Here is a 21184-nt window from a genome sequence, read left to right as displayed (position 1 = left end):
CTATCCACCATCATGCCTTTTAATGAAGCTTCCCAATCTATCACAGTCAACTCACTCCTCATACCTTCGTAGTTTCCTTTGTTTAGATTTAGGGCCCTAGTTTCGGATCGGACTACTTCACTTTCTATCTTAATGAAGAATTCTATCATGTTATGGTCCACAATCATGGCTATGCTTGTAATTGATTCACATGGTTGGTCTCTGTCAGTACATCACCAAAATGATCCAGAGGCGAGGCAAACCCAATATGGCAGAGCTCAGTTGAAGTTTAAAAAAAAGCATTTAAAAGTTATATTTTTGGAGAATGGGGGAGTACTTCAAACAAAAGGTATTTACCTCTAGCTGGTCTTTACTGGTAATACATGTATTCATTTTGTTTTTCATGTGGTAATTTACCTCATTCTGCATTACAGTGATAAGTCTATTCCTTTCCCAATATTAGGCCATTGTTTGTTTGCTAATATAACAATGATAGATTGTGAAGGATAACCAACATATTCAAATCAAAAGGTAACCAACAATATGGATCAGCACTTAAAATCTTGGATTGACAACTGACAATTTCTACTAATGAACCACTGGCTCCCATTTGGAAAAGGGCTTTTGAAAGATATGTTTGTAATGAAAAGGTTTCCCCTCACAATGGAGTAAAAGAGCCTCTCCCATGGGGGAAGGGGGGACAATCCAATGGAAATGCAGGCAAAAAAGGCTTACTCATCAGAAAGGTAACCAGGGCCCTGAAATTCCAATTCTAGCACGATTGAGCCTTGTGTCACTGAAGCCTCAAGCAACGTGCCCCTGTACAGCAATGAGCTGACTGTCTCAAATTTTCCAGTAGCTCATTTGAATAGTTATTCATAAGTAACTATTCAGTTTTGTCCTTGTGTAGAGAGCAATTACAATGGGGCAAGTGGAAACCCTGATCAGCAGAAGCAAACTAAAGGATTTGTGCACTTGAAGATACCAACATCACTACAACAGATTATCTGGTCATTATCACTTCGCTGTTTGTGAGAGCTTCTTGTGTGCAAATTAGCTACCATGTTTCCTACATATCAACAGTGATGACACTTCAAGTTCTTCAATGGCTGTAAAGCGCTTTGGGAAGTCCTGAGGTCATGGAAGGTGCTATATAAATGAGGTCTTTCTTCGATAAGTGCCTGCAAACGGAAACAAGTATTTACCAAGCTCCAAATCAATTTCAGATATTGTCAATCTTGGCTAAAACTGAGGAGGGGGAGGGGCAATAAGTGACAGGTGTAAAATAAGTGAATGGAAACCCAATGTGGAGGCATGAAACAGATTCTGTAGGCAAGTGATGGAGTAGTAAAGCCCCTCACCTCATTTCAGAAATGGTTAAAACGGACAGGCAGCTGCATGAGGTGGGTGCAAGGGGGCTTGCCTAATTTAGCACCCTTCCCAGAGGACACTAATGCACCACTGTACACACTATCAGGAAGAGGTGGAACTAGATACAAAAGGCAATAGCACACTTAGTGATTTGGCAAGTAAACAGTTCCCAAAACTACCAAAAGAATAGCCCAAAGATTGCTTGTGTCTGTTCCACTCATCCCTCAATCATGCCAAGCCCTCACAGAACCTAATACCTCATTCTTTGCAGCTCATGTATGTCCATTCCTCAGCTTTCAAGGCCAAAACATCTCAAACATTTTATAAAAACCTAACTGCATGATGCACAGTCACTTACTGACATCCAGGCTGCCATGTCTGTTACTGTACATGTGCTCTTTCAACTTCTAACTTCTCAAGACAATGTTACTGCTACTGCAACCAGATGCCACCTTGAGGGCACAATCACAACCAGCAGAAAGGCCTCCCCTGCTCAAGCATGGGTGCTGAAGACACATCTTCATTGAAAAGCCCAAGGAGCACTGGCTGGGTCTGTAGATGGTGGTTCTGGGCAACCTGCCTCAGGTAAAGCAGATCTTCTGATGAATCCTCCGGAAATCCTTGCTGTCCTCTAGTTCCCTGAAGGCCAGAAGACTTTCAAAAGAAGTGCTCATTCTATTGAAGGTCATTATGAAATTTCCCTGACTGGTAGGTGGTAAAAAGAGAAATGCAAAAAAAATGAAAGGTTAAATTAAACTGCAATGCGAAAAAAAACACAATGCACTTAAATGCAACGAAAGGAAATCAAGACGGCGAACTCTCAGTCCAAACCAGCGGAAAGGCCAGGCTGAAAGGTTGTGCCGCCCATTAGCATTTTTTCAGCCCTTTAATGAGGCTTGCTCTGTGGAGCAGTGTGAGCCTGCTCCTCCCCTAGCAATGGCTGAGTGGAACACCAGGACATCACGATTGTAGTGCAAGGTCCCCTGCATTTGCCCCCCCACCCCCCGTTGGTGCACAGGAGGAGAATCTCAGCCCCTAAATCTTTACCCAAGGTAATGTACTTCGATTAAATGCACTGCCACAGAAAAAGAGAAATGCTTCTAAACCGCCTGATGCCTTAAATCTCTACCCATTTGCCCAAGGATATGGGATAAAACTAATTCTGTGCCATAAAGAGGTAAATAAAAAGCCTTGCCAAAAGTGACATTTTTAAATCATCCCCTAAATATTGAGGAAAAATAATGTTTCATACAAATATAGATTTCTTTATTATAACAAAATATTCACCAAGACATTCTTGAATTTTGAATCCTTCAGTCTATATAATAATTACAAATGCAATTTCAAGGAATTATAAGAATATGGTTTACATATAATAAAAGTATATTTTTTTTAGGACAAGGTGTTAAACCAGTTCCGGTGGTTCAGATGAATGTTACATATCCCCAGACACTACATGAAAGAGAGCAGGAGTTCTCCCAGTGACCAAGCCAACACTTCCGTCCTCAACCAACATCACCACAAACATTTAAAATGATCATTCATTTCATTTTTGTGGAACCTTACCTTAGGCAAATTGGCTGCCACGCTTGCTCACGTAATAACACTGACTGCTCTTCAAAAAGTAATTCGTCGGCTATGAAGCATTTTGGGATGTCTGAGGATGTGATAAAGTGTTACATAGCTGCAAGTTCTTCCTTTATTCACTAGACTGGAAGGTGATTTCTTTTCCCTTCCCTTTGTGGCTACTTTTCTTCCCCCTTACATTTGTCTCTTCCGCATTTCGTTTTCTGCTTTTTTATGATTTTCATCTTCAGAGTATGATTTCCTCCAAAGTTAACAATACCAAAGAAAATGCACTCTGATCTTCGGGAAACAATCCAAAGAAATGTGTTCAAACAGTCATTTTCAATTCATTTTTGTATAGTTTCTATTGAGCAGGTCTAGGCCTAGAGTTGGACCTCACTAGTATGAGCTAATCTGTAGCACAGTAAACTTTTCAAAATTTGCAAATAACTGAATAGAATGATTTATAACATGAATTAAACTTGATGAGCCAAACTCAGAAGTGTTGATGTGTATCTCGCAGCTGCAGTGACCATGGAACCAACAAGGCTGTAGTGAAGAAGTAATGCTACATCACAATATCAACAAAGTTCATTTAAGCTCAAAGCTTGTGAATTCGATGAGTTGCTTCCCCATTAGAAAGTTTCTACTCTATTGTATGTGGTTTCTAAACTGCTGCTTTAACTCAAAGTAGCTATTTTACAATAATACATTATGGTGGTACTTAGCGTCCATCCTGGATATGGAAAAAAAATCACTGTTTCAAGAATGTAATTTTTAAGAGCAGGAAAAGTCCATTAGGTACAGTAAATCTGTCCCTTTTTGCTAGATCAATAATATTTGCTAAAAAAAAAGGGTAGTCTTGTTAGGCCAAATAGCCTTTTCCTGATCCTGAAAATTCTTATATTATTTCAGCTTCCAAGACTTATTGCTGCTCACCATGTCAAACATAAATTTGTTTAGCCCATAACACTAATACCTTGAAAACATTGCTGTACAAATATTAGCACATGAATTATTAATGTGCACCGATGAAATTCCATTATCCACTACTTTAAACACATAATGCCACAGCTAAAAAAGCGGACAAATGAATTTCATACAGCACTCTAAATGCTTAAATGCGAATATTTGCATAGCATAATTACAAGCCTAACCTTTCTGTCAATCTACCATAAAGACAATATGAAATTCCCTGCAATCTGAGCTAGTTGTGATGAATATGAAACTTCCTTTAAGGAAGGAAGAAAGAAATAAATAAAGAATTTGCATTTATATAGCATCTTTTATTCCCGCAAGACACCCCAAAACGTTTGATGAACTGCTATTAGGTAGGTAAATGCTGCAGCCAATTTGCACACAGGAAGGCTCCACAAACAGCAAGTGAGATGAATGGGCAGTTAACCTGTTTTCAGTGGCCCCGGTTGTGGAAGGAAGGTTGGCCACAACACCAAGCTCTACTTCAAATAGTGCCAGTGGATCTTTTACAAGGTAATGGGGATCTCGATTTATCGTCTCATTTAAAAGATGAGACCTCTAACGACGCAGCACTCCCTTGCTTTTACTCTGAAGTGTCAACCCATATTAAGTGTTCAAGAACCGGAATGAGGCTTCAATCAGGAACCTTCTGATTCAGAGATGACAGTGCCATCAAGTGAATCAAAATGAGACATGCATTGTAAAATTAACATAATTCATATTATTTTAAAGTTATTTCTTCAGAAATTAGATAATTTAAACATAAAAATGTGCTTGAAATCAAAAGTTTTCTTTCACAAATCCAAATTATGCAGAATAGCAGCTCTAAATAACAAATAAAAGCTCAGTAAGATACCTGAGGCTCAGGTATTTTTATCAATCAACTTCAGTCGACTTATGAGGCCCTTCTCGTGGTCCCATTGTTGGCTTAATCCGGCCTTAAATGGTGTTTCTACAGTGGTCTGGCCAAGATGCTCGCAGCTCTTTATTGATGTAGTAGTACAGCCATGTTATGAATGGCAGGACTGTAATAAAAACCGCAATGGAAAGTCTGTAACCACCAAGATACCTGGAAAATAAAATAATGAAATCCAATTAAATTCATCGCCAACTGACATTGCACAATGGAATAATACTATAAACTAATGTTTGTTTGTTTAATTGAAAATATATCCTAACTATTGGGTAAAGGATGCCAATCAATTTTTAGAGTGGTGATTTGTTAACGACTTCATCGTGAGTGGGAAACGATACCATGACCCAATACAAAATCTTGGGTGCTCGGTGCATCACTGTGCTTACATAAATGTTCCTCCTCATAGGTTTCCACACTACCACGTTAATGGGGAAGTGCTTCACTTTTGAAGGTATTTCCTTCTATAATACTGTTCTCCTTTAATATACATTTAACATATCAAGAAAGTACTCAGGAGGCAGGCAGCTAGCTAGCTGCAGAAACCACAAGGGGAGAGGGTTCTCCAACCTAACATGGAAACCAAATGATTTAACCGCCATTCTAAAAAGAGGTAACTTCATGGCCATTGCTACAGCAAATCATAAAAATTGTATCTTATGTCTTTAATGTACCCTGAAATAGGTATGACAATCACAAACATTGTTAGATATCATGGCCTTCCATTTGCCCAGTTCAGGACTGCTCATTGGGGTACTGAAGGCAACCTTCAATTGTTAGTGCTTGTCCTTTTCAAACTTTTCTGATAATCCTGCACTAGTGCCAAATGTGTACACCTACAAAGTTTGGTCATTTAGGTCTGGTCTGTGTTGCTGTGGAAACAGTGCACAATGTGATCCTGAAGTGAGGGAAAAGAACGGAAGCCACGTATAGTGGGTGGCAGTGCAAATGGGATTGAGCCCTGCAAGATGCAGCCGAACAGATTATCTACAGATGTGGGAATCCACAGGACCATGAGTGACAAGATTTGAAAAATATTTGCTATTTGGCAGCACCTCACAAATTTATTTTTTTAAACAGTGGCACAAACTTCAGCTAGTGATAATATTCCATAACTATTAAAATGCAACAATTAAATGTAAGTACTGGTAATCACTGAATGAGCTATCCAAAGTGCATTTAACCTTAAAAAATTAAAGGCAGCAAGATGGCAGTGTATGTCGAAATATTAACAAGCAGAATAGAGTGACAAGTCACAGGTATAAATCCCCCCACTCTGCTCAATTCCTAATATGAGCTGTGCAAGGCAAAGGCTTCAGTGTGTCCCTGGAGGTGGCAATAGGAGGTGAGGGGAGGGGGGAGGGAAGATTGGCTGGGGAGCCTTTTTGCTGGGTTCACCAGCCAAAGAGGGCAATGGTGAACCAGACCATCCATCCAGTGTCTGTTGCCAAAGGGATGAGACTACGGCAGAACGTAGAAAGAATGGGGTGAAAGTTGAGGGGGCATATGTTTTACTGGAGTCTATTTTCTCTTTTTAAAAATATATACAGATAGCTGCTGTTTATACAGGCTACGGTTGCAATATCACAGTACCATTAGGTCATCGTCAAAATATCAACTAGGCTGAATTTTCTGAAAAACAAAATAATTTACTCAAATGTTTCCATAAATGCAGGAGAGATAGTGGCAATTTTAAAAGGACTCGAGGGGCCGAATGGCCTATTCCTATTCTTAATTCATATGTTTGACTAGTGGATCTCCTGCAGGTAATCTCCAATCTGGAGCACAGTTGTGATGTTTAGCACCTAGCCTGTCCCGTTAAGATCACGGAGACCTTCAGCATAACAAATGGCAGTACTGTAGTCAAACCACAATACTGCCCCTATGTTGTATATGACACTGGCCCTGCAAAGGCTGACAGGATTTGGTATAGAGTGATACTGAATGAAGAAGAAAGATTCACTGGTAAGAAGGTAAAATGCGAGGATCCAATTGCTCTGAGGGGAGGAGAGCTTCCAGACTGACAGATAACTACATAGTCCATCTCTGGTAGTCTTATATTGGAAAGCACAATCTTGGGGGCAGCTGTATTAAAACAAAAAGCTTCTAGGTTTTGGAATATCAGACAGAGTGTTGTTGGAGGTACAATAAATAAAGGAGACTGAACCCAGTTTATGGATTATTCATACTATTTCTTTGTTTAAATATCCACGGTTGTTACCAGTTTGACGATTAGTTCGGAAAATACTGCACTATACTCACTTTCCTGAATGTCGACACAGAAGCAACCATATAACAATAATAACTAACCCCAGAAATTCCCTGCAAAACACAACAGATTAACAGAATAAGAATTAAAATGGTTCCATTTAGTAACATCACAAAAAGCATTGTGATTTGAAGGTAGCAAAGCAATTATTGAACAAACAAATCACATACAATAACATCCCACATAAAAAGAATTTATTACTTTTCATAATATTGCTATGAAAAGATAAGAGAAATGGAAAAAATTCAAAACAAAAAAATCTACAGTGAATACAGACAACAATTAAACTTCTCTGTTGATAATTCATGTCATAATTGATGAAAAAACTTGCATTTATACAGCACCTTATCATCCCAAAGCACTTTAAAGCCAATACATTACTTCTTTAAGTGTAACAACTCTTGCTTTATAGGCAAACGCAGTAGCCAATTTGCACACAGCAAAGTCCCACAAACTGCCATGGGATCTTATATGTCCACTTGAACAGGCAAACAGGCCTCAGCTCAACTTCTCATCTGAAAGATGGCATCTCTGACAATAGCACTCTGTCCATATTGCACTGCAGCATCAGCCTAGATTACGTGATGCCTGGACTATGATCCATGATGTGGAGATGCCGGTGATGGACTGGGGTGGACAAATGTAAGGAATCTTACAACACCAGGTTATAGTCCAACAAATTTATTTTAAAATCACAAGCTTTCGGAGATTATCCCCTTCGTCAGATGAATGAGTGAAAAGGTTCTCAAATCGCATATCTTATACTAGGCTGGGACAGCATCACACCAATCAAAAGGTGTCGTTGTTATTCAAACAGGCCAGTCACGGAGAACAGCACGTCCCAGTACACTGGATATACATTGTGTCAATTATACAGACAGACAGAAAGAAACCCAAATGGCAGAGAGAGCGAGAGAGGGAATATTAAAAACATAACTTTTTTCCCCCCCTTTTTGCTGGTGGGGTTACGTGTAGCGTGACATGAACCCAAGACCCCGGTTGAGGCCGTCCTCATGGGTGCGGAACTTGGCTATCAACTTCTGCTCGACGATTTTGCATTGTCGTGTGTCTCGAAGGCCGCCTTGGAGAACGCTTACCTGAAGATCGGTGGCTGAATGTCCTTGACTGCTAAAGTGTTCCCCGACTGGGAGGGAACCCTCCTGTCTGGCGATTGTTGCGCGGTGTCCGTTCATCCGTTGTCGCAGTGTCTGCATGGTCTCGCCAATGTACCATGCTCCGGGGCATCCTTTCCTGCAACATATGAGGTAGACAACGTTGGCCGAGTCACAGGAGTATGAACCATGTAACTGGTGGGTGGTGTCCTCTCGTGTGATGGTGGTATCCGTGTCGATGATCTGGCATGTCTTGCAGAGGTTGCCGTGGCAGGGTTGTGTGGTGTCGTGGACGCTGTTCTCCTGAAAACTGGGTAACTTGCTGCGAACGATGGTCTGTTTGAGGTTGGGTGGCTGTTTAAAGGCGAGTAGTGGAGGCGTGGGGATGGCCTTAGCGAGGTGTTCGTCGTCATCGATGACATGTTGAAGGCTGCGGAGAACATGGTGTAGTTTCTCCGCTCCGGGGAAGTACTGGACGACGAAGGGTACTCTGTTGGTTGCGTCCCGTGTTTGTCTTCTGAGGAGGTCTATGCGATTCTTCGCTGTGGCCCGTCGGAACTGTCGATCGACAAGTCGAGCGTCATATCCCGTTCTTACGAGGGCCAGACAGGAGGGTTCCCTCCCAGTCGGGGAACACTTTAGCAGTCAAGGACATTCAGCCACCGATCTTCGGGTAAGCATTCTCCAAGGCGGCCTTCGAGACACACGACAACGCAAAATCGTCGAGCAGAAGTTGATAGCCAAGTTCCGCACCCATGAGGACGGCCTCAACCAGGATCTTGGGTTCATGTCACGCTACACGTAACCCCACCAGCAAAAAGGGGGGAAAAAAGTTATGTTTTTAATATTCCCTCTCTCGCTCTCTCTGCCATTTGGGTTTCTTTCTGTCTGTCTGTGTAATTGACACAATGTATATCCAGTGTACTGGGACGTGCTGTTCTCCATGACTGGTCTGTTTGAATAACAACGACACCTTTTGATTGGTGTGATGCTGTCCCAGCCTAGTATAAGATATGCGACTTGAGAACCTTTTCACTCATTCACCTGACGAAGGGGATAATCTCCGAAAGCTTGTGATTTTAAAATAAATTTGTTGGACTATAACCTGGTGTTGTAAGATTCCTTACATTTGGACTATGATCAGCATTGGTACAAGGTCTGGGAGCATCTGCCTCTGTTTGGCCTCTTGGATAAGGAATGGTGTGTGACATGGAAGACCCAAAAAGGGAAAAAATGAAATGGGAGGCGGCGGGGCGGGGAACAGCAAGGATAGCAACAACTTGCATTTCTACAACACATTTAATGTAGAAAAAAGGAACAAAATAAACATGCTTTTAAAATGAATGATTGACATGCAGTGAAAAGTTACTGTCTTTGCCAGTGAGGTAGTTAAAATGGAAGCTGCGTACCGTCCCTCCTCTTCGTGGAAAATGCTGTTCTTTGCGTATCGAAGAAGATACCAACCCCACAAGGTTGCTACCATGGAACACATGTACATGTGCATTTCGGAGAGACTTTTCCAGATGAAGTTCTCTACAAAAGATTGTAAGTTAAAAGCGATGATAAACTGAGAAAAAACATGACTCAGACAGGCAACTTCAAATGGTCTGTCTCTATAATGAACTGCTTTACAGAATTTCCTTAAAATCTGTTTTGCCATATTTTATCCCATTCCTTTCACAGCCGCTAATAGAACAAAAGAACAAACTTACATTTATTATATAGCACACTTCACAACCTCAAGACATCCAAGAGAGCTTCACAGCCAATGAAGTTCTTTTGAAGTGTAGTCACTGTTGTAATGAAGGGAAATACAGCTGCCAATTTGCACACAGCAAGGTCCAACAAACAGCTCATCGTAAGGATGGAACCTTTGTCAGCCTAGATTATGTGCTCAGATCTCTGGAGTAAAGCTTGAATCCACAATCTTCTGCATCAAAGACAAGAGTGCTATCACTGAGCCAAGGCTGACACTATAACCATGTTATTCTCTCCTCCACCAAATCCAGCAACAGTGGAAATACTTCTTTGGGTTAAAAAAAAGTGGGTCAGTGCCAGCAAATTTTTTTGTTGACCTAAAACTGGGCAGCTTAGTTAACGGCAATGACGCCCAATGATAAAAATTGGAAAGTGGGTAAGAGAGATACAAAAGTCAGCACTCAAGCACGCCCCAAGTTTCAGTGGCTTAATTACAACATCAATCAGACCTTCTTGCTACATGGACGTTGTAATGGAAACTCTCGTTTTTGGTAAAAAAGTTAGCAAAATTACATTTTTATACTGAAGCCTAGTTTGAAATGTGTCACGATTTATGAATGACATTGTTTTTACAGTATCATATTTACAAATGAGAAATCTCAATACTCAACAAAATCCTGACTCCTGCTGCCTTCACGTTACACTACTTTGATCTTGAGAATTCCGTTTGGGTCAGTGCAATCTTTCACCAAAAGGGCGGCTGATTTAAGTGTTTGTTTGCCTCCAGTAGGAGCCATATTTCTCTGTGACGGAGCTCCCATTTATCCAGAGTACAAGACTGCTAAATGCTGCTCCGCTAGAAAGTCCACATTTCTCATTTAATTTTTTTTTACCATTTTCTATTCTTCTTTGTAAACAATTGTTGCTGGTGCAAAGAACAGTACTGAAAAATAACACTTGAAAGGAAAGAGAAAACCTGTACTGCAAATGCACTCGTTTTGGGATTGTTTCCGACACGCGAAGGTCAGAGGGATGTGAAAGTGATTGATGTCCAACCTGAATTATGCAATACAGCTCACTCAAATCACAGATTTAGTGTCATCCAGATACATTATTTTTTGGGGAGTGGTTTGCTGCAACAGATCATAGAATAAGGAAAATAGCTGCTCTGAATAAAGAGTCCCACCGAAAACCTTCATCACAGGGAAATCTGACAACTGCTGAGTCACAAATACTACAGGAAATGAAGGAAGGTGATTTCTCCTGTAATGGAAGACTGCATATTCTAAGCTTCCTTCATTCAGGATAAAGTACCATGTACTGAGAAAGAAGGGAGCTGATAATTCTGGCGATTTAACTTATCCAAACATGTTGGTGGTTGAGAATGGGACGATCAGGTAAGTAGCAGCAGCTAATTCTTTGGCAGAGGCCTGGAAGACGATCACTTTCCCAATCTTCTAACTGGAAAGAATGGTCTAAAAACCAAATAAAAATGGGATTGGGGGAGGTGGGGGGGCTTCATATTAAAAATAATTTCCTGTTTAATTTCCTTGGTGGGTTGGCTTCTTGTGCTGCTCAAGGTGAGGGTTTCAGTATTGAGGGTCCAACACTGTTTCCACATTCAGTATTAAGCTTAGCAAGACCACATGCAGAGTAAACGGGGTAGATTTTAACTGGGTAGCCATGACTTCTATATGTCTGTTCTCCCACAGTGCCATTCTGGAGGGGGGGGTTGCTGCCCATCCATTCCGGAAGTGTATTGGTCAGAGCCATTTTGAGGCCAGGGCCTCATTTAATAGAACCAGCGAGCTGCAGGTGCCAAACGAACGTCCTGATGCAGCTCGCTGGATTCAAAGCAGTGTGACACCAGGCGGCCCAGAGGCTGCCCAGCCAACAAGGTAAGTTTTGGGAGGGGAATGAGGGGTCAGGGTCATGGTGGGAGTAGTCTGGGGCAGCAACGGTCCAGATTATTTTTGTGAGGCCCAGAGGAGCACTCTTGCTCAACCTGGTCCCAGAAATAATCATTTAAAACGTATACCTTTTTGGGGGTCTCTTCGGCTGTACCACCAGGAAGGAGAGTGCACGGCTCATGCTCTGATCAGTTCTGTCCTAAAGTGGCAATCGGGGTCCTATGCACGTCATAGGGCCCGGAATTACATATTAAAAAGGGGCCTACTATCTGAAATAAGCGGCCGCTTCAGCCACCCAAAGGTAGGCCCCTGTAAAAATGGCGGCGATTGGAACGTCAGTGTTAACCAATCCCATTTTGAGGCCGATTGCGGCAAGTTAAAATTGGCCCCCAAACTCTCTGTACTCTACCCCAGCAACAAGTCTTAGTCCACATCTCAGAACAGCATCCATTCTGCAGCAATATGACATTTCCTTTTTCCAAAACGGCTATGCTTATAGTTTTTCTGAACGAGTCTGCCAATTTAATGACAAAGCACAGGCACTTTTGTCCTGTGGACTTGTGCTCACTAGAAACTGGATTGAAAACTTCTTAAACTAATTACATGTAGCTCCTTTTACAATCATTAGAGAGACCAGACTTTCACCACGTTAGTCTGGGCTGCATAAAAATATTCTACAGACAATTATCTTTTGGATTCAGTAGTAAATATAACACAAGGAAGAAAATTACTCAGTTACAATGTGCTTTCTACCTGTGATTGGTGGATTCAGGCCAACGAGAAAGGATAATGCAGCAGGGATTAAGTAGGCAACCTGTTGGTGAAAGAGAACAACTAAAGGAGACTTTGTGGTGAGAAACGTCAACTAAACATTGACATATAACCTAAAATGTTAGTGAACATGTTTTGGAGAGTCCACTCTGTAATTAGACATACTTACGATCCATATTCCTGCATCTGGATCATTAATCTGTGGATAATTAAAAAGGAGATTACAATTAAAAAAAAGTTGTTTTGAGATGGAATTTCAGATGTTTGTTGTTCAAGCCATTTAATTTTCTTCAGAATTGTGGAGAATCAGGTGTACAATACAAGATGACCAGTTGAATTTAGGTTTAAGATTAAGTTATGCCAAAACCCAATCAAATCTGTAGGTATTTTCCTTAACAGACAATACAGTGGAGATTCTTCAATGTGGTGAAGGGTGAGTGTGTCAGTGTGGTTTAAATATACATACAAACTCAACAATCAAATATAAATCTGCTTCTCCCTAAAATAAATTCTAAATTTCTGCTAACTGCACACTTCCTAGAATTTGCATAAAATTAGACCATAATTAATAATCAAATGTTAAGGTGTAAGCATCCAGACAACACACAATGGGAAACAGTAGGGTGCGCTGTTTACCTGACAGTGAGGAAGCCCTCGTTACATGCAAAGTACTGCTGTGTACTGTTGGTATTGGTGGCATAACACATCTAATATCTGAAAAACTTCTACAAAATGATAATTGCATCAATATTAATGTTTAATTTTGACCTCTAGGATTTCCCATGATTTCTATACACCTGTTCTCCCACATTACTAAATCTCCCCTCCATAATCCACTATTAGATTACTGTAATAAGTGTAATATTTTCCAGTCTATTGGCTGTTAAGACATAAATTTATGTCTTTTAGTTCATAAGAAAGTCCTGACATTAAAATTCTAATCCATAATGTGATTCCAAACCATCAATTACTTCTACTCATGAGTTGCATAAACGTTGCCCATCGTGGCTCAGTTTAGTGCACATTTTTTTTAATTCATTCATGGGAAGTGGGCGGCATTTATTGACCATCCATGACTGCCCTTGAGAAGGTGGTGGTGAGCTGCCTCTTGAACCGCTGCAGTCCGTGTGGTGAAGGTTCTCCCACAGTGCTGTTAGGTAGGGAGTTCCAGGATTTTGACCCAGCGACGATGAAGGAACAGCGATATATTTCCAAGTCGGGATGGTGTGTGACTTGGAGGGGAATGTGCAGGTGGTGTTGTTCCCATGTGCCTGCTGCCCTTGTCCTTCTAGGTGGTAGAGTTCACGGGTTTGGGAGGTGCTGTCGAAGAAGCCTTGGTGAGTTGCTGCAGTGCATCCTGTGGATGGTGCACACTGCAGCCACTGTGTGCCGGTGGTGAAGGGAGTGAATGTTTAGGGTGGTGGATGGGGTGCCAATCAAGCGGGATGCTTTGTCCTGGATGGTGTCGAGCTTCTTGAGTGTTGTTGGAGCTGCACTCATCCAGGCAAGTGGAGAGTATTCCATCACACTCCTGACTTGTGCTTTGTAGATATTGGAAAGGCTTTGGGGAGTCAGGAGGTGAGTCACTCGCCGCAGAACACCCAGCCTCTGACCTGCTCTTGTAGCCATAGTATTTATATGGCTGGTCCAGTTAAGTTTCTGGTCAATGGTGACTGCAAGGATGTTGATGGTGGGGGATTCGGCGATGGTAATGCCACTGAATGTCAAGGGGAGGTGGTTAGACTCTCTCTTGTTGGAGATGGTCATTGCTTGGCACTTGTCTGGCGCGAATGTTACTTGCCACTTATCTGCCCAAGCCTCGATGTTGTCCAGGTCTTGCTGCATGCGGGTACGGACAGCTTCATTATTTGAGGGGTTGCGAATGGAACTGAACGCTGTGCAGTCATCAGCGAACATCCCCATTTCTGACCTGATGATGGAGGGAAGGTCATTGATGAAGCAGCTGAAGATGGTTGGGCCAAGGACACTGCCCTGAGGAACTCCTGCAGCAATGTCCTGGGGCTGAGATAATTGGCCTCCAACAACCACTACCATCTTCCTTTGTGCTAGGTATGACTCCAGCCACTGGAGAGTTTTCCCCCTGATTCCCATTGACTTCAATTTTACTAGGGCTCCTTGGTCCACACTCAGTCAAATGCTGCCTTGATGTCAAGGGCAGTCACTCTCACCTCACCTGTGGAATTCAGCTCTTTTGTCCATGTTTGAACCAAGGCTGTAATGAGGTCTGGAGCCGAGTGGTCCTGGCGGAACCCAAACTGAGCATCGGTGAGCAGGTTATTGGTGAGTAAGTGCCGCTTGACAGCACTGTCGACGACACCTTCCATCACTTTGTTGATGATTCAGAGTAGACTGATGGGGTGGTAATTGGCCGGATTGGATTTGTCCTGCTTTTTGTGGACAGAACATACCTGGACAATTTTCCACATTGTCGGGTAGATGCCAGTGTTGTAGCTGTACTGGAACAGTTTGGCTAGTGGCGCGGCTAGTTCTGGAGCACAAGTCTTCAGCACTACAGCCGGGATGTTGTCGGGGCCCATAGCCTTTGCTGTATCCAGTGCACTCAGCCGTTTCTTGATATCACGTGGAGTGAATCAAATTGGCTGAAGACTGGCTTCTGTGATGGTGGGGATATCGGGAGGAGGCCGAGATGGATCATCCACTCGGCACTTCTGGCTGAAGATGGTTGCAAACGCTTCAGCCTTGTCTTTTGCACTCACGTGCTGGACTCCGCCATCATTGAGAATGGGGATGTTTGCAGAGCCTCCTCCTCCCGTCAGTTGTTTAATTGTTCACCACCATTCACGACTGGATGTGGCAGGACTGCAGAGCTTTGATCTGATCCGTTGGTTGTGGAATCACTTAGTTCTGTCTATAGCATGTTGCTTCCGCTGTTTAGCATGCATGTAGTCCTGAGTTGTAGCTTCACCAGTTTGGCACCTCATTTTTAGGTATGCCTGGTGCTGCACCTGACATGCTCTTCTACACTCCTCATTAAACCGGGGTTGATCCCCTGGCTTGTTGGTAATGGTAGAGTGAGGAATATGCCAGGCCATGAGGTTACAGATTGTGCTGGAATACAATTCTGCCGCTGCTGATGGCCCACAGTGCCTCATGGATGCCCAGTTTTGTGCTTCAGCACAAATAAAGAAGACAAATATTAATTCCCACAGAAAAAAAATTTGGAAATCATTATGGCTTAAATATTATTATTTTTGCTAATTTGAACTGTTATTGACTCACTTGAAACACTTTTATAACTGAAGTGTCATAACCATAATTATGATGGGACACAATCTTGGCCTTTTTCATACTGCTACAATTTTTCTTACCACTACAATTAGTCAGTTATTTAACTTTAAAAAGGCTCAGTCGTGATATTCAATCTTGTAAGACCATATCCTGGGATAGTAAACAGGGGAGTTTCAGTGACATGCATAGTGATATCATAGGATCATACAGCACAGAAGGAGGACATTCAGCCCATCATGCCTGTGCCGGCTTTTTGAAACAGCTATCCAATTAGTCCCAACTCCCTTGCTCTTTCCCCATAACCCTGCAATGTTTTCCCTTTCAAGTATATATCCAAATCCTTTTCGAAAGTTACTACTGAATCTGCTTTCACCAACCTTGACAGTGCATTCCAGATCGTGACAACTCACTGCGTAAAAGGAAAATCTCATCTCCACTCAGATTCTTTTACCAATTATCTTAAATCTGTGTCCTCTGGTTATCGACCTTCATAGAATCATAGGATGGTTACAGCACAGGAGGAAGCCATTTGGCCCATCAAGCCCGTGCCAGCTCTTTGTAGGAGCAATTAAGTTAGTCCCATTCCCCCGCTCTTTCCCTGTAGCCCTGCAATTTTTTTCCCTTCAAGGAATAATCCAATTCCTTTTTGAAAGGCATGATCGAATCTGTTTCCACCACCCTTTCAGGCAGCACATTCCAGAACATAACTACTCGCTGCGTAAAGAAGCTTTTCTTCATGTTGCCTTTAGTTCTTTTGCCAGTCGCCTTAAATCTGTCCCCTCTGGTTCTTGACCCTTCCGCTAATGGGAAGAGTTTCTCTTTATTTACTTTATCTAAAAACTTCATGATTTTGAACACTTCTATCAAATCTCCTCTCAACTTTCTCTGCTCTGAGAACAACCCCAGCTTCTCCATTCTATCCGCGTAACTGAAGTCCCTCAGCCCTGGAACCATTCTAGTAAATCTTTTCTGTGCCCTCTCTAAGGCCTTCACATCCTTCCTAAAGTGCATTGCCCAGAATGGGACACAATACTCCAGTTGTGGCTGAACCTCCTTGCTTTTGTGCTCTATGTCTCTATTTATAAAGCCAAGGATCCCATATGCTTTTTTAATCGCTTTCTCAACCTGTCCTGCCACCTTCAAAGATTTGTGCACATATACCCCCAGGTCTCTCTGTTCCTGCACCCCCTTTAGAATTGTACCATTTAGTTTATATTGCCTCTCCTCATTCATCCTGCCAAAATGTGTCACTTCACACTTCGCTGCATTAAATTTCATCTGCCATGTGTCCGCCCATTCCACCAGCCTGTCTATGTCCTCTTGGAGTCTATTACTGTTTACTACACTTCCAAGTTTCGTGTCATCTGCAAATTTTGAAATTTTGCCCTGTACACCCAAGTCCAAGTCATTTATATCAAAAAAAACAGTGGTCCTAGCTCCGACCCCTGGGGAACACCACTGTATACCTTCCTCCAGTCCGAAAAACAACCGTTCATCACTACTCTCTGTTTCCTGTCACTTAGCCAATTTCGTATTCATGCTGCCGCTGCCCCTTTTATTCCATGGGCTTCAATTTTAATGACAAGCCTATTATGTGGCACTTCATTAATCGTCTTTTGAAAGTCCATATATACATCAAGCACGTTGTCCATCAACCCTCTCTGTTACCTCTTCAAAAAACTCAATCAAGTTAGTTAAGCACAATTTGCCTTTAACACATCCGTGCTGGCTTTCCCTAATCAATGCACACTTGTCCAAGTGACTATTAATTTTGTCCCGAATTATCGTTTCTAAAAGCTTCCCCACCACCGAGGTTTAACTGATTGTCCTATAGTTGCCAGGTTTATCCTTACACCCTTTTTTGAACAAGGGTGTAACATTTGCAATTCTCCAGTCCTCTGGCACCACCATATCTAAGGATGATTGGAAGACCATGGCAATTTCCACCTTTACTTCCCTCAGCAACCTAGGATACATTGCATCCGGACCAGGTGAATTATCCACTTTGAGTATAGCCAGCCTTTCTAGTACCTTCTCTTTATCAATTTTTAGCCAATCCAGTATCTCAACTACCTCCTCTTTTACTGTAACTTTGGCAGCATCTTCTTACTTGGTAAAGACAGATGCAAAGTACTCATTTAGTACCTCAGCCATGCCCTCTGCCTCCATGCGTAGATCTGTTTTTTGGTCTCTAATCGGTCCCACCCCTCCTCTTACTACTCTTTTACTATTTATATGCCTATAGAAAACTTTTGGATTCACTTTTATGTTAGCTGCCAGCCTATTCTCATATTCTCTCTTTGCCCCTCTTATTTCCTATTTCACTTCTCTTCTGTACTTTCTATATTCAGCCTGGTTCTCACTTGTAATATCAACCTGACATCTGTCATACACACCCTTTGTCTGCTTCATGTTACTCTCTATCTCTTTCATCATCCAGGGAATTCTGGCTTTGAATGCCCTACCTTTCTCCCTCGTGGGAATGTATCTAGACTGTACCCGAACCATCTCCTCTTTAAAGGCTGCCCATTGTTTGATTACAGTTTTGTCTGCTAATCTTTGACTCCAACTGACCCGGAACAGATCCGTTCTCAACCCACTGAAACTGGCACTCCTCCAATTAAGTATTTTTACTCTAGATTTCACCTTGTCCTTTTCCATAACTAAACTAAATCTTATTATACTATGATCACTGTTTCCTAAGTGTTCTCCCACTGACACATGCTCAATTTGACCCACCTCATTCCCCAGAACTAGATCCAGCAATGCCTCCTTCCTCTTTGGGCCGGAAATATACTGATCAAGAAAATTCTCCTAAACACACTTCAAAAATTCCTCCCCTTCTTTGCCCTTTACACTATTACTATCCCAGTCTATATTAGGATAGTTGAAGTCCCCTGTTATCACTACTCTATAGTTCTTGCACCTCTCTGTAATTTCCCCGCAAATTTGTTCCTCTATATTCTTCCCACTGGTTGGTGGCCTATAGGATACACCCAGTAGTGTAATGGCACCTCTATTGTTTCTTAACTCTAACCTAATAGATTCTGTCCTTGATCCCTCACCTACCACCCCCACACCACTCCAACCTTGAAGACAAGATTCTCTTTAAATCCATTTCTTACAAAATGAATCCAATATTTTTTTTGTTTCCAAACTTTTTATTTCAAATGCTAATGCTCTCATTTTGCCTGTAGCGATTGTTATGTGCATTATCTTGATGAATACTGGTAATTAAGGGGGTTGAGATGACCATTTTCACAAGAATGAGGAAGATGGTAAATAATTTGGGACTGGCGTTAACTCCCCATGAACAAAGTGGACACAGAGGCTGAAACTAGCCTGGCTGAGTTTTCAAACACTGTTGTTAATTATTGTGAAAGATGACGATATGAGTCACAGTAATGTTGAGCGCCATTTAACGTGTAACAATCGCGAACCAAAGTCCGACCTTCGCATGCTGTCCTACTCTCTGGGTGGAGTTTTAGTGGCTGTCGAATGGTGGCGGAAGTTTGCTGTCCCGCTGACTGCGCAAACACAAGACCGCAAGCGGTTCACAGGAAACTTACCTGCACGTAGGCGGCAAGCGCAAAAAAGAAGGACATGCAGAAGTTACAGGCTCTCCAAGACATGAAGTAAAGCGGCGCAGGAGGCGAGATGCAGAGAAGTTGCTGCAATTTCGCTTCCATGTTCTACCCAAGGAGTTTGTAGTGGTGACGTGTTGTGTGGGGACCCTCCCCTTACGCTTTGCGTGCTGAGGGGGTGAATACAATTTTAATTCAGACGTTTGCTGGAGCTGCAATATTAGTGCAACCTGGTTGTAAAGATATTTCAGAAAGATCATGGCCAGATACTGCTCATCATGAAAAGTCACACATTTCTCTTAGACTAGACCAGTTGTAAAAAGTTTTTTTGAGAACTACTGATTGTTTTTGCTTCTTTTATTATCAAGGATGATGTGGCATGAATGACCTGCAAGCAAATGTGGGCTTTAATAAAATATAGTTTTGCTCCAGAGCTTCAGATTGAACAAATGTATTTGTGCCCACCCTTGGTCTTAATCTAAAGTGGTATCAGCCCTCGTTAAAAACTGCTCTCGGAGTTCCTTGGACCTCTTGGGCACCTTTTAAACTTACCGGGAGTTCATTTTAGAGAGTGCAGACATTGTCATCCACTGTCTCTGCAGTTGGCTGTAAACACTGTGCATGCACAGAGCTCTCTCCTGGACAGCAGAATTGTTGTTTGAGACAGGCTCAAACTGTTAACTCTTTTTTTCTCCACAGATGCTGCCTGACCGGCTAAGTATTTCCAGCATTTTCTGTTTTTATTTCAGATCTCCAGTGTCTGCAGTATGTTTAAAATACAAGTTACTACAGAAATAGACGATAAATACGGTGACTATTGCACCTTGCCGCAGCCGAATTTTGATTTAGTGGTCAAACTGTTAAGTGCCTGCCTGGAACACATAGTGCAGTTGCTGATCTCAAATGCTACTTGTTATTTTTCAAAATAATGTATAGTTTGTGTTTTTCCCCCCAATTTTTCAACTACTCTTATTGCCTGATGTCTACCCTAAGCAAAGTAGAGGGGAAACATCAAGAGAAAGGGTAGTAAAGATTGTGAAATAGAAACTGGAAACACATGGCATCTTTTGATACCACATACCCTCAAATCCCATGTCACAATATAATACTGTAGATTTTTTTTAGGGGAAGGGAGGTGGAAAATGTAAATCAGCCAGGTAATAACTAAATTAACTGGCATTTATATAGTGCCTTTAACATAGTAAAACACACAGTACAACATACCTTCCCTTTTATTTTCACTCCTTAAAATTGACAGATTATCAGCAGAAGGCAAGATGGCATTGTCACTGAAGAGCAATTGGCGTGTGTAAAGCAGGGATGTACAAACCATAACCCAAGTCGTGTCCATCCGGCCAAACAAAGCCCAGGCACCTCACTTCTATTTGTATTCTATTTGTTAATTGCTAGTTTGTCCTGTTCAGATTTCCTTGGCCCAGAAGTTTATTAAGGGCTGTTCTTAGCCATGTCACCTCAATGGTAGATAAATTCTAAATCAGAACAATTAGATCTGTTATGAACATTTATGCAAATTCATTGGAACATTGAATTACACTTTATCTGTAGCACCCGCCCATTGTATGTACCTAAATGGCTCATGAAGGCCATAGATTGGACTCTCCTAGTGCAGAGGCTCGATAGCACAAATGACGTTGAAAGTGGAAAAATATAGAAAAGATAATCTACTCATTGTGACCCAAGATAGAGTTCACAATAATGTCCCTGTCTGAAGCTACGGTGAAATAAGGGACCTTGCATATATA

The 21184-nt window shown here is 41.9% G+C and overlaps 1 protein-coding gene across 2 annotated transcripts; it reads right to left on the bottom strand.

The window, feature by feature from the left end:
* Positions 1–2594: 2594 nt before the first annotated feature.
* tmem220 (transmembrane protein 220) lies at positions 2595–19572 on the bottom strand. Of its 2 annotated transcripts, none has more exons than XM_068004324.1 (6): positions 19407–19572; positions 12737–12766; positions 12550–12610; positions 9598–9721; positions 7070–7129; positions 2595–4963 (listed from the first exon to the last, which is right to left on the bottom strand). In XM_068004324.1, exons 1-6 carry the CDS (start codon positions 19524–19526, stop codon positions 4834–4836), a joined length of 525 nt encoding a protein of 174 aa, XP_067860425.1. In that variant the 5' UTR covers positions 19527–19572; the 3' UTR covers positions 2595–4833. The 2 variants fall into 2 exon arrangements, with proteins under 2 accessions (XP_067860425.1, XP_067860426.1); XM_068004325.1 differs by having other exon boundaries at positions 7118–7129.
* Positions 19573–21184: the final 1612 nt, after the last annotated feature.

The sequence above is a fragment of the Heptranchias perlo genome, chromosome 23 (genome assembly GCF_035084215.1).
Source record: "Heptranchias perlo isolate sHepPer1 chromosome 23, sHepPer1.hap1, whole genome shotgun sequence".
In the NCBI taxonomy this organism is placed as follows: domain Eukaryota; kingdom Metazoa; phylum Chordata; class Chondrichthyes; order Hexanchiformes; family Hexanchidae; genus Heptranchias; species Heptranchias perlo.
The sequence above is the reverse complement of the archived record's forward strand: the minus strand, read 5'-3'. Positions and strand labels throughout refer to the sequence as shown.